The sequence below is a fragment of the Thamnophis elegans genome, chromosome 9 (genome assembly GCF_009769535.1).
Source record: "Thamnophis elegans isolate rThaEle1 chromosome 9, rThaEle1.pri, whole genome shotgun sequence".
Taxonomy (NCBI): domain Eukaryota; kingdom Metazoa; phylum Chordata; class Lepidosauria; order Squamata; family Colubridae; genus Thamnophis; species Thamnophis elegans.
This window is the reverse complement of record NC_045549.1, coordinates 7,194,082-7,207,561: the sequence shown is the minus strand read 5'-3', so window position 1 is coordinate 7,207,561 and position 13,480 is coordinate 7,194,082. Positions and strand designations below refer to the sequence as shown.

Here is a 13,480-nt window from a genome sequence, read left to right as displayed (position 1 = left end):
TAAATGAATGGAGAAGGGCCAATATTTTAAATCAATTTTAGTGTTAATGGGTATTGTTTTCATCTTTAAAAAGGACTTGATAAAATCAGTATGCCGCTGTTGCAAAATTGAAATTGTGACGTAGAATAAAGGAAAATGTACAATAAAGACATTTATTTTTTTTATTAAAAAAATGCCAGTTCAGATATTCGAAAGAAAAATAATGTTTTTGTTTAGCCAAGAAGACATTTCTGGGCCAAAATAAGTCATTTTGGGGACCTCTGGAATTAGTAGAGAAGTTTGTTCCTGAAGCTGGAGAAATCACAGCAAGCGTTAAAGATTTGCCCGGGCTAAAGTAAGTGTTGCCGCCTTCTGTTTTTTCAAAAGACGCTAGTCAGGTTATTCTCTGAAATTCTGTATAGTAACTTTTATTCATTAAAGTCTATAACAGTTCTGTTTTAGAAGTAGAAGGTTGTGTTGGGTGTGCTTTGCTCTTTATGCAATACTAGCTCATAACCCGGCATTACCCCGGTATTTATTTATCGTAATCCTGTATTAGATAGGAAAAGGAATGAATTATATCTATAGTGTTGCGCAATCCCCCCGGACTATCCCCATGCATGCATGCACTACACACACACCCCCACAACCTATTTTGGGCTTAGTAAGCTAGCAGTATCTTAGAAGCAAAAATGGGCTGCGGGGAGAGGGGGCCTTGCACCACACCTCCCTGCATTCCCCCCCGCACCCTGTGCATGCGCAGTGGAGCTGAGCTGGAGCTGGCTGCATGCCATCACACGCACACACACACATCACGATGGGTGTTAGGGGTGTCTTACCTCCACAGTATTTTTCTCCAGAGAGTAAGTCATCTGTGTACCAAGTTTGGTTGAAATTGCTCAAGGCATTCCAGAGTTATGCTGGAACATACATACACACAGCCATTGGTCAGAGCTGCCGTCTTTCTATAAATCTTGGTGGGGGTGTGTGGAGTGCTGGCTTTGTTTCAGTAAGTGGATTGATTGGCTGTGTTGATGTATCATGATTAGTAGATTGGTGCTGATTGGTGCTGGCTGTGTGTCCGTTGTTGTTTTGTGTTGTAACGGCCAAACGAGCCCCACCCACCACCCAGACTGTTACAACACAAAACAACAACGGACACACAGCCAGCACTAATCAGCACCAATCAACCAATCATGATACAACCATACAGCCAATCAATCCACTTACTGAAACAAAGCCAGCACTCCACACCCCCCCACCAAGATTTATAGAAAGACGGCAACTCTGACCACGCTTTACTCACACAAACACGAAGCTGAAAACACCAGCTTGAAGATGGTGAGTGAGATGTCGCTGAAACGTTGCCAAGACAATCTCAATCTTACATGGGAAAAGACCCGAATACAACAAGACCAGATAAAATAAAATTCACATTTGAGACCGTTTTCTACCACAACCTCTTTTGCATTTACATTTGTCTAATTCAGGGGAAAATTAAGTCACCCACTTTTATCGTTTATTCTTTGTGGAGAATTTGGCACTTAGTTGCCTTCTGACACCACTGGATGACATCGCTGCTTTAGCAGAATAAGGAAGATACTCAGAGATGATTCACACCCTGGTCAGTGTCTCTTTGTACTTCTACCATCAGGCAGAAGACATCCAAGTATAGCCAGCCGAACAAATAGGTTTAAAGATAGTTTCTATCCTGGGGCTGCCAGACTTTTAAATACAATCGCAATCACTCCATGCACACGCTAGTTTTTCCCCCCCTATTTTTTCTTTTTTCGTTTCTGCTACAATTTTGCACCAGTGAGGTTAAAATCAATTTTGTTGTATTTATGTTGTACAATGACAATAAAGACTATACTTATGCTTAGGTGACCTGCCACCTTATGTGTAACAACATTTATCATTTGTCTTTGGGTCTTGGTAGGACTCCCGTGGGAAGGGGAAGAGCCTGGCTGCGTCTGGCACTGATGCAGAAGAAACTTTCAGAGTACATGAAAGCCTTAATAAACAGAAGGGAAATTCTCAGGTGAGAACTCGGTTCATCCTTAATATGGTAATCCTCATGAGTAACATACTACATGCTAGTTGATAACCCGGCATTGACCGAGTATTTTATTTATAGGGGGGGAAATGTCCGGACCAAACGTAATTTCTAACGTTGGATTTTCCCCCTTACCTGAGGAAGCCCCTTTGTGGAGTACTGTGAAGCCGTTACCATGGCAACTCCACTGCGCTGCACAGTAGAAGCCATTTTAAGGCACAACAGGCTGTAACTTAACAGAACGCACACCTCAAGGGGTGGTAAGGGTGTCTTATCCCCACAGTATTCTTTTTCCAGAGAGTAAGTCATCTGTGTACCAAGTTTGGTCGAAATTGCTCGAGGCGTTCCAGAGTTATGCTGGGACACACCCACACAGACACACTGCCATATATATATTGAAATCGGCTCCATTTAAATCATCATTTTTAAAGAGGCAACTGTCCTCTCTCTGTCCCGCAGCAGCCCGTCCCCTGACCCGCTGTTGACTCATCGACAGTCCCAATAGCCGACCCTCTGGAACGAACTCCCCGTGGAGATTCGTACCCTCACCACCCTCCAGACCTTCCGCATAGCCCTTAAAACCTGGCTGTTCCGACAGGCCTGGGGCTAAAGACCTCACCGTACCCGAATAGTATGAATGTTGTGTTTTTTAACGAAGTATTGTCCTATATGTAACTTGGTTTGTCCCCCCCCTCCTCCTGAACTGTGAGCCGCCCTGAGTCCCCCCAGGGAAAAGGGCGGCATACAAATATTAATAAATACAAATACAAATACAAATATTGCAGAATAAACAGCCTCATGTTACATAACTTAGCTCCATTTCATGCTGAATAAACTTAAGTGTTGAATGTATCTTAAAAAGAAAACTATCTTCAGGTAGATTTTTTTTTTATTCCAAAAGCATTTTATTAAAATAAATCTAATAAGAATAAAATGATTTTTTTAAAAAATAAATCATTGATTTTTATCCACCCTGAATGTAGCCATTTATATTTCAATATGTTTTGCAGTGAATTTTATGAAGCGAATGCCCTCATGATGGAGGAAGAAGGTGCTATAATCGCCGGGCTTTTAGTGGGCCTGAATGTCATTGATGCAAATTTCTGCATGAAGGGAGAAGACTTGGATTCTCAGGTGCCGTATTTCTGGTTTCCATATCACTGGGGATGACCTACTACGTCCTGAGTTACTATAGCTTGGAGATAACAAATACCCCTCTTGCATTTGAGCTATTGCCGGGATGGTGAACCTATGGCACGAGTGCCACAGGTGGCACGCGGAGCCATTTGTCAGGGCACGTGAGGTGTTGCCCTGTCAGCTGGCCAGCGCGCATGCCATTTTTAAAGCCATTTTTCACCCTCCCCAGGCTCCAGAGGCTTCATAGGCGCCTGAGGAGGGCGAAAAGAGCCTGCCCCGCCCCCTCCTCCCCGGAGGCCCTAAGGAGGCTTCAGGAGCTTCCCTGAAACCTCCGGAGCGCAAAAAAACGGTCCTATGGGCAAACTGGAAGTTCAGGAACGGACTTCTGGTTTGCTCGTAGGGCCGTTTTTAGTCTTCCGGACCTGCGGAGTTTTCTTCATTAGATATATTCTCATCGTGCCCAGAGAGAGAAATATCTGCCTCTACCTAGAATCGAACTCACAGCCTCCTGATTGTGAGGCGAGAGCTCCACCTCTAGGTCACCACACCACTCTTGAGAAATACGAGCATCACAGGCAAACATCCTTGTTTGCAGCTGTAATCAACTGATCACTCATTCATTTTTTAATCATTTATTTATTTATCATCATCAGCTTTTAATGACCCCATTGATCCCTTGCAAAGTGCAGTCTTGGGCAACTGAATGGAGCTTGAGTGTTTACTGGCCGGATGCCCCACCTGTTGCCAATGAGGAGTTATATTCGGCAGATATATTCTCATCATGACCAGAGAGAGAAATATCTGCCTCTACCTAGGATCGAACTCACAGCCTCCTGATTGTGAGGCGAGAGCTCCACCTCTAGGCCACCGCACCACTCTTGAGAAATACTACTCTACTACAAGGAAAATAACCTTGGAAAAAGGGACTGAAGAGAAACCTATTTTAAATCCAGAACAGGAAGCGAGTGACGCAGAGAACTCTCTAATTCACCGAACTAAGGAGGATGACTTGGACAGGGATTATAGGCCCGTGATGGCAAACCTATGGCACATGTGCCACAGGTGGCATACGGAGCCATTTGTTAGGGCACGCGAGGAGTTGCCCTGTCAGCTCCAGGGCACATGTGCGTGCTGGCTAGCTGACTTCGGCCTTCATTTTTGGCCTTTTTTCGCCCTCCCAAACTGGAAGTTTGGGAACAGACTTCCGGTTTGCGCTTTGGGCCGTTTTCCGCCCTCCGTGGAGGGCGAAAAATGGCCCTACAGGCAACCCGGAAGTCCGTTCCCAAACTTCCAGTTTGCCTGTTGGGCCGTTTTTCGCCCTCTGGAGGCTTCAAGAGGCTTCGCGCGCAAAAAGCAGAGGGGGAGGGCAGGGGCGCGCTCGCATGCACAGGGGGTGGGTCGCACTCACATGCGCAGGGGTGTCACACGCATAGAATTATGGGTGTGCACCAGAGGTGGGTTCCTACCAGTTCGCACCTATTCGGTAGAACCGGTTCGTCAAATCTACTGAACCAGTTAGAAGAGGTTCCACCAGTGGACCCAGAAAGGAGGCCACACGTACAGAAGAGGTTCCAAAACTTTTTGAAACCCACCACTGGTCCTTGGATATGATTATTCTACACTATCATGCTCATATTTATAAAACTCAGTGCCTCTGTGAAAGGTAAGGATGACTAACTACTGCGTTTGGGGTGCAATCAGAACATTGCGTGTGTTGAAGTTGTTTTAACGCAAACCAAAAATGCTTTTAAAAAAACAAGTTTACATCCTATTCTTATGCATGCCAGTGCTGCATGTGAGGAAATTTAAGGTGGTTCTGACAAGTGTCGTCGGCATCTTCATATCCGGTCACATGGGCAGCAAGCCACTCCCATCCGGTCACATGGGCAGCAAGCCACTCCCACAAAGGAGGCCACACCCACAGAGTAGGTTCGAACCATTTTTGAAACCCACCACTGGTGTGCACGACCCACCTGCGCTTCCCCCGCTTTTGGCAAGCGATGGCAAAAAGGTTAGCTACCACTGTCATAGGCCATCTCAATAAAAATAAATTTAGCCTTTCTGTGGACATGATTTCTTGGCCTGGGTTTCCTATAATGGGGCCGACATCAATCTTGCGAGTCCGATTGTGCCATGTAGGTGATTACTAAACATGCCTGGATGAATCACACAGTTAATAAGAAGAATAAAATGGGGGGGGGGGGAGCTGCACGTGTAGGACATGAAGTATTGCTGTCTTCTCTCGTAGGTTGGCGTTATTGATTTTTCAATGTATTTGAAGGATGGCAGCAGCAGTAAAGGCAGTGAAGGGTAAGTCTCCTTCGGTTCCTATCCAGAAACTGTATTTTAGATGCTTTTGTGTTAATAAGCTCTGTTACAATAGATAGACGGAGACTCTAGAAAGAGTGCTGAGAAGAGCAAGAAAGAGGATTAGGGGACTGGAGGCTAAAATAGATGAAGAACGGTTGCAGGAACTGGGTAGGTCTAGTTCAATGAAAAGAAGGACTAGGGGAGACATGATAGCAGTCTTCCGATATCTGAGGGGTTGCCACAAAGGAGAGGGAGTCAAACTATTCTCCAAAGCACCTGAGGGTAGGACAAGAAGCAATGGGTGGAAACTAATCAAAGAGAGAAGCAACTTAGAACTGAGGAGAAATTTCCTGACAGTCAGAACAATTAACCAGTGGAACAGCTTGCCTCCAGAAGTTGTGAATGCTCCAACACTGGAAGTTTCTAAGAAGAAGTTGGATAGCCATTTGTCTGAAGTAATGTAGGGCTTCCTGTCTGAGCAGGGGGTTGGACTAGAAGACCTCCGCGGTCCCTTTCAACTCTTATTTTTCTCCCCGAAAACTAAGGTGCATCTTATAGTCCGGAGCGTCTTATTCCTCTGAAAAATACGGTACTTCTCTGTTTTACAGATCTGTCATTTCAGCGTCCATTTTTCCCCCCAAAGTTAAAAAAAACACAAAACAATAAAAATAAATAAATAAATAAACTGACAGTCATCGCACTTTTTTATAGATTCAGTTTTATCTCTGTGGAATAGCAGCTTCTGGAGCAGAGGGGTGTGTGAGCGTGAGTTTGTCAAAAAGTCAGGATGGCAGCTAGGAGTATTAATCAACACATATAAAAAGGGTGAGATGCCTTTTCATAATCACCTTTTTGACTATTTTCGACCTTCCCTGCCTGGCTTTGGAACAGGCATGAAATGCTCGAATCTTTGCTACTGGTTTGGAACCAGGAGTGTGCACGCTAGCTTCGCACGCACGCAGCGCTTCTGCGCATGCGCAGGGCATCTGTGATGATGTCTGGGCGGGTGGGCGGAGACTTCCGCCACCACCACCACTACCGGTTTGCCCTAACCAGGGCAAACTGGTAAAATACCACTTCTGCTCTGGAGGCTGAATGTTGACTAGTCAATTCAGACATTATGCAAATCTATAATTATGAAACACAGTACCGTATTTTTCAGAGTATAAGATGCACCTCCCCCCCAAAAAAATGAGCGTGGAAATGTTGGTGCCTCTTATACACCGAATACAGCCGTTTTTGGCCTCCTGAAGCCCCACCCCTGCATCCCATTTTTTGCAAAAAATGGGCCGTTTTTCACAAAAACGGAGGCGTTTTTTCCTTCCCCCAGTCCCCAGAAGCACTCTGCAGGCTTCAGCAGAGGGGGAAGGCAAAAATGCCCCCGTTTTTGTGAAAAAACGGCCCATTTTCCACCCATTTTTCACAAAAATGGGGGTGTTTTTGTCTTCCCCCAGGCCGCAGAGTGCTCCTGAGGGCTGGGGAGGACAACATTTTTTTCTTACTTACCTCTTCAAAATCTTGGTGCGTTTGATAGACCGGTGCATCTTTTTTTTATATATATAAATTTTTATTTATTTATTTATTTTCAAAACAAACATATATTGTAGAAAGTATATCAGCTGGTTACAAAAAGCTTTTGTGCATCTCTTCCCCCGTCATTAAATATAATTCATATTAATTCAAATACCTTAACTCAAATATTTACTATATTAACATCATCATACCTTCACTTTTATTTGACTACAGTTATTTAAACATCCTTCATCCTTAAGTATACCAAGATTCAATACATAACCACATGCTGGCATTTCATTTACTTATTTGTAAAATCCTCCATTAACATTAAATCCTCATATCCTGTTTTAGCTAAACATCCATAATATTTAATACCAAAATTTTCTAATCCTCCATGTATATAATTTATTATTATTATCCTTTCTTTATTTAAGTATATCCTATATTATAACATTTTCCCCCTATTAGTTAAAGCTTAACTATATATAGTTTTTTTATTATAATTATTATTGTTATTAATAATATTTATATATAGTCCAAAAATATTTCTAACCTTCCCTTCTCATATCCAATTATTACTTATAACAGCTCAACATTGTATACATTACTATTGTTATCAATTTTTATTTAACTATACCTATTACCAATGGATTTAACTAAAGTTTAGCAATCAACAAATTCTTCCTAAACATATTGCTTTGCTTTGCAATACTGCTTAATATTATCTCTCTGTGCCTGGTTAATATCCACTTTGTCCTGTTTTCAGCGATGGTCAAATTACTGCGATTCTGGATCAGAAAAATTACGTAGAAGAACTCAATAGGCATTTAAGGTAAAGAGGTAAATCTTCTGTAGAAAATTTGGTCCATTTGTGTTGAATTCTTAAGTTCCATAAAGTTACTTCATGTCTTCCTTTTTTTTTTAATTGGACAGCGCTACAGTCAACAACTTGCAGGCAAAAGTTGATGCTTTGGAAAAATCCAACACTAAACTAACTGAGGAGGTAAGTAGAAATGAAAGAAATGTGAAGGTTATACAATTAAAAGAACAACATTCAGGCTTTAGGGGACATTAGGATACATTCATAAGTTAGATTTAGCTTCTAATTAAGTAATATCTCAGTCTGGTTCATGTGTACCCCAAAACAGATTCCAAATGCAAGAGATGCCAGATGAATTAATATTATGGGATGGAAATCTGTCTGGCCTAGAGCACGGGTGTCATAACAGAGAGTTACTCTATTGTGGAATTTTGCAAAGAATATTCTTTATTAGTCAAGTGTAATTGGACACACAAGGAATTTGCCTCCGGTAAGATCTCAAGCGTACGGCTAAATGTCTATGAAGATTCTCAGTCATCCAGGTTGTCCCTTTTTCAGGAGGCAACTGGACTTTCTGGTTTTTCTTTGAAGATGTTTCACTTCTCATCCAAGAAGCTTCTTCAGCTCTGACTGGATGATGGGGAATGGAAGGATTTATACACCTTGCAGACAGCTGGTCCTTTGCATCCTTTTAGAGGGTCATTGAGACCACTTAGAGGTTTATCTCTGTCCCCAGGGTCACCTGAGTGGTGCTTCTTATTCTTGTACTCTGCAATTTCCCCCCCTGGAAATCCATTCCTACTCCCACGCCATTTAAAGGATGCTCATCCCAAATTGTATAGCTAAAAGTCTGCAAAGATTCTCAGTCATCCAGGTCATGGTTTGCCCCAAATGTGCTTCTTTTTCAAGAAGCAACTGGGATTTCTGTTTTTACTTTGAATAGGTTTCACTTCTCATCTGAGAAACTTCTTCAGCTGTTCACATGAGAAGCAAAAGGTCTTAAAAGAAAAACCAGAAACTCCTAACATTATGACTCATAAGATACCAGTAGGAGAAGATAACAGGAAAGATGAGAAGGGAAAGAGTAATACAGCCCTATTAGGTATCCTTAGGCATAAGACTTGAATTAGGTCTTCAACAGAGTGATGGCACGAGGGGGAAAACTGTCTTAATTGTTTTGGCACGGAACATCCTATAGCACCATCCTGAGGGGAGGATGTTGAAACAGTTTATATCCAGGAATGTGAAGGGACGTGGTGGTTCAGTGGCTAAGATGCTGAGCTTGTCGATCAGAAAGGCCGGCGGTTCGAATCCCTAGCACCTCGTAATGGAGTGAGCTCCCGTTACTTATCCCAGCTTCTGCCAACCTAGCAACTCGAAAACACGTAAAAATGCAAGTAGAAAAATAGGAACCACCTTTGGTGGGAAGGTAGCAGCATTCCGTGCGCCTTCGGCGTTTAGTATTGCTGGCCACAGGACCACGGAGACGTCTTTTGGCAGTGCTGGCTCTTCGGCTTTGAAACGGAGATTAGCACCGTCCCCTAGAGTCAGGAATGAGTAGCCCATATGTGCGAGGGGAACTTTTACCTTTATGTCCAGGATGTGAGGGGTCTGTATTTTTTTCCCCAGCCCTCCTTCTAGTTCATGCACTATAAGGTTCCTCAATGGAAAGGAGGGTGGTTGCAGATTTTTTTTTCCTGTCCATTAGTGGAGGGCACTAACAAATACTGATGGAGCTGGATTATAAATTGAGAAGATTTTTTAATATCTTGCAAGAAAACAAACCACTCTTGCACATCCTTTTGCTGAGGGCACGTGCCTTTTACGTCTGCATATTATAGAGGAGGGATTAGAAGAGGCGAAGAATATGTATGTATCGGGTGGGTTCCTGCCAGTTCTAACCTCTTCTGTAGAAGAGGTTCCACAAATCTACAGTGCCGTTTAGAACCGGTTCCAGCTACCTCCCCCCGCCCATCTGCACATCATCAAGATGAAGAGCGAGAGGAGGAATTCTGGGAGTTGAAGTCCACAAGTCTTTAAGCTGTCAAGTTTGAACACCCCTGGGTTTTTTTTTTTCTAAAGGGTGAAGGGTGTAAGGGTCTTGTAACTTGACAGCTTTAAGACTTGCACACTTCAATGCCAGAGTTCCTGAGTCAACATGACTGAAGGAGGAATTCTGGGAGTTGAAGTCCACAAGTCTTAAACCTGTCAACTTTGAACACCCCTGGGGTTTTTTTTCTAAAGGGTTAGGGGTGGAAAGGTCTTGTAACTTGACAGCTTTAAGACTTGCCTGCTTCAAATGCCAGAGTTTCTGAGCCAACATTTTGGTTGCTAAGCAAGAGCGTTGTTAAGTGAGTTTCACCACATTTTACAAGTTGGCCACGCCCACCCAGTCACATGGCTGGCAAGCTACTCCCACCTGGTCACATGGCTGGCAAGCCACTCCCACAAAGCAGGCCACACCTACAGAAGAGGTTCTAAAAAATTTTGAAACCCACCACTGGTGTGTGTGTGTGTGTGTGTGTGTGTTGGTAGAGAGAGGGGGAGCTGCAGGTGGATTTGCAGCCCCTAACTCCAAATTATTTGAGAGCGACAACCATTGTAACTTTTCATTTGTGTTCTTGTGTTTAACGCAGCTTGCCGTCGCAAACAACAGAATTATAACACTGCAAGAAGAAATGGAGCGAGTCAAAGAGGAGAGTTCGTACATTTTGGAATCCAACCGAAAGGTCAGGATTTATGTGCATGTTGCGTGCGGCAGTTGGGGACTGTTTTCACATTCACTTATGCTTCCGTGCCGTGGTTCATTTGATGAGACGTTTTTATTTGCGGGAGTGGCGAATATCCGTAGTTCAGGTGTAGGATGAGGATAAAGGTTTGTTCTCCGAACTCGTGGGTCGGTTTCTGAACCTTTTGTTACCAGGCTAGATAACATCTTCAGCAGAGTTTATGGGATGTTAGGGTCAGTATTCTGCTAATAAGGGCTTCAGGTGTGGGTGTGTCAAGCGAGGTTCTTGTGACGGGTCAGATGTGAGTCATCGGTGAGTCTGGTGATGAGATTACCTCAGGTCAGGATCATTGGGAGGGGAACTGCTGGTGGAGGGGAATTGTGTGGGTTCGTTGAGAGTTGGTTAACTCTGGTCAGCTTTGCAGTTGATTTGGATTCTGAGCAAGGGTGAGCTTCAAAAATTTCAGCAACGGGTTCTCTGCCTGGTTGCTGGGTGGGCGTGGCCATGGTGGGCGTGACCTAATCGGCCTCCTGCACCATGGCGGGTGGGGGGTGCTGGTTTCGCCTTCCCCAGGCTCCGGAGTCTTGTTTTTTCCCCTCCCCAAGGCTCCGCACGGGCCCTTCACTTACTTTGCATCCAAAATGTGCCGCGTGGAAACTCATGGGAGGGGTGGGAGGCGCCATCCAGGAGTGGGATTTGGAGATTCTCCGAACCAGCCCTATTGTTAGCTACGGGTTCTCCCGAATCCGGGCGAACCCATAGCTGCCCACCCCTGATTCTGAGGGGTTTGTAGGCTGGTTGTAGGTCAGTGTGTCTGTGCCTGGCACGCCACAAAACAATTCCATCAACAGATGGACTACCAAACTGCCACCTGTTTAAGTGGTGCAGCCGTGTGACGTCGCACTTTACAGCCAAATCCCTTCCTGACAGAAGTTCTGGTCCCAACTTAACTTTGGTTAAGCGAGGACGACCGATAACACAAAACATAAGCAGAAAGCGGAAGATTGAAGGGGACTGAAAATAAAGAGATCCTATCAAATGTGCCATGTTACAGATCCTGTCACTCTCTCCCTCAGCCCAACTTGCCTCATAGGGTTGTTGCTGTGGAGAAAATAAGAGGAGGGAGGATATTCAGTAAGTCCGGTGCCTTGAGTTGTAAATACCCAGTTTCCTCGAAAATAAGACCTCCCCAGATAATAAACCCAACCAATCTTTTGAGCGCATACACTAAAATAAGTCCCACCCCTGAAAATAAGCCCTCCCCCAAAATATTGCAACACAGCAGCAGCCCTGAGGTAATTATGCTCGCCGCCTCCTGCACCTCAAAAATAATAAGACCTCCCCGAAAATAAGGCCAAGTGCTTATTTTGGGGGTCAAAAGAAAATAAGACCCGGTCTTATTTTTGGGGAAGCACAGTATAATAAAGGTGGGATTAAAAAGTCCAAAGAAAAAAAATGATTAGCTTTGTGGGGGTTAATGTGAAGATTCTCAGAGAGTCTTAACCTTGTGCTTGGAAGAGACAGCACTAATCTCCATCAATTATTTATTATTTACTGTATTTTTCGGAGTATAAGACGCACCAAGATTTTGAAGAGGCAAATTAAAAAAAAAAAGTTTTTGCACTCTGCAAATCTCCCCAAAGCAGCCAGTTTTTCGCAAAAACGGGCCCATTTTGTTTCCCAAAAAAAGGGCATGACTAATTTTTTAGGAGGCTTGTAGAGTGCTCCTGGGGGTGCCCCCCCAAATGAGCAAAAAACGACCCGTTTTTCACGAAAATGGGCCTGTTTTTTGTCAAAAAAGGGCACGCATAGCCTTTAAGAGGCTTATAGAGTACCTCCTAAAACACCCCATTTTTCACTCATTTCTGCTCTTCCCAGCACCCAGGAGCATTCTGAAAGCCTCCTAAAGGCAATGCACAGCCGTTTTGGTGAAGGGGCGGGGTTTCAGAAGGCAAAACATGCTGTATTCAGTGTATAAGACACACCCAGATTTTCAGCCTCTTTTTTGAGGGAAAAAGGCGCGCCTTATACTCCACAAAATACGGTATTTATTAAATGTACATGCTGTCCATTTCACTACCAAGCGATTCTGGAGTCATCTCTGTTACTCATCCTCTTTGCTTTGTTGACATCTTCATTATAGGTAAATAAGACTGCAGACGGGCATGCCCTCACCGAAGCGAGGAAACAGCTGAAAGAGGAAACACAGTTAAGACTGGTAAGGTGCTTCGCAGGTGAAGAGAAGCTAGGGCAGAATTACAACTCCTTGTAAGTTTAGCCCAGCATAGTCAGTGTACAGGGATCCTGGAATTTGGAATTTGTCAGAGTCACAAAAATCACAATATCCATTTTCTGGTTTTAATGTTTTGTACAGTTATGGTAGGATTCAAAATTTTTTACTACTGGTTCTGTGGGTGTGGCATGTCTTGGTGGGCGTGTCTTGGTGGGCGTAGCAGGGGAAGGTTCCTGCAAAATCCCTCCCCACTCCAGGGGAAGGATACTGCAAAATCCCCATTTCCTCCCGATCAACTGGGATTCGGGAGGCAGATAATAGATGGGGGCGGGGCCAGCCAGAGGTGGTTTTTGCTGGTTCTCCAAACTACTCAAAATTTCTGCTACCGGTTCTCCAAAACTGGTCAGAACCTGCTGAATACCACCTCTGATGTATATGCATGTATGTGTATGTGTGTACACACACACACACACACACACACACACACACACACAAGATTCAGAATGATTCTAATATCAGGAAAAGAGTTGAATACCATTTTCTCACATCAAAGGCTTTTACAAAGAAAAAACATCAGAAAACGTGGCCTGCTTGTGAAAAGGTGTGAAGTGCCTGCAAAAATGACTAAGACGTGAAGCTGTTTACATGCCAGATTCCCCTCCCTCCGTTTTAAAAATTGTTTTGATGCCCTGGTATGTTCA

At 43.9% G+C, this 13,480-nt stretch overlaps 1 protein-coding gene across 6 annotated transcripts in view; it reads left to right on the top strand.

Annotated features, from left to right (window-relative positions):
* RUFY3 (RUN and FYVE domain containing 3) overlaps window positions 1–13,480 on the top strand; it is a 78,495-nt gene that overhangs the window by 41,841 nt on the left and 23,174 nt on the right. For all 6 annotated transcript variants that reach the window (XM_032223815.1, XM_032223813.1, XM_032223814.1 and 3 more), the window contains exons 3-10: window positions 217–334; window positions 1,919–2,020; window positions 3,046–3,169; window positions 5,421–5,482; window positions 7,764–7,829; window positions 7,931–8,000; window positions 10,454–10,546; window positions 12,690–12,764. In XM_032223815.1, coding sequence (XP_032079706.1) covers window positions 217–334; window positions 1,919–2,020; window positions 3,046–3,169; window positions 5,421–5,482; window positions 7,764–7,829; window positions 7,931–8,000; window positions 10,454–10,546; window positions 12,690–12,764 — 710 coding nt within the window. The remainder of the gene's footprint in view (window positions 1–216; window positions 335–1,918; window positions 2,021–3,045; window positions 3,170–5,420; window positions 5,483–7,763; window positions 7,830–7,930; window positions 8,001–10,453; window positions 10,547–12,689; window positions 12,765–13,480) is intronic.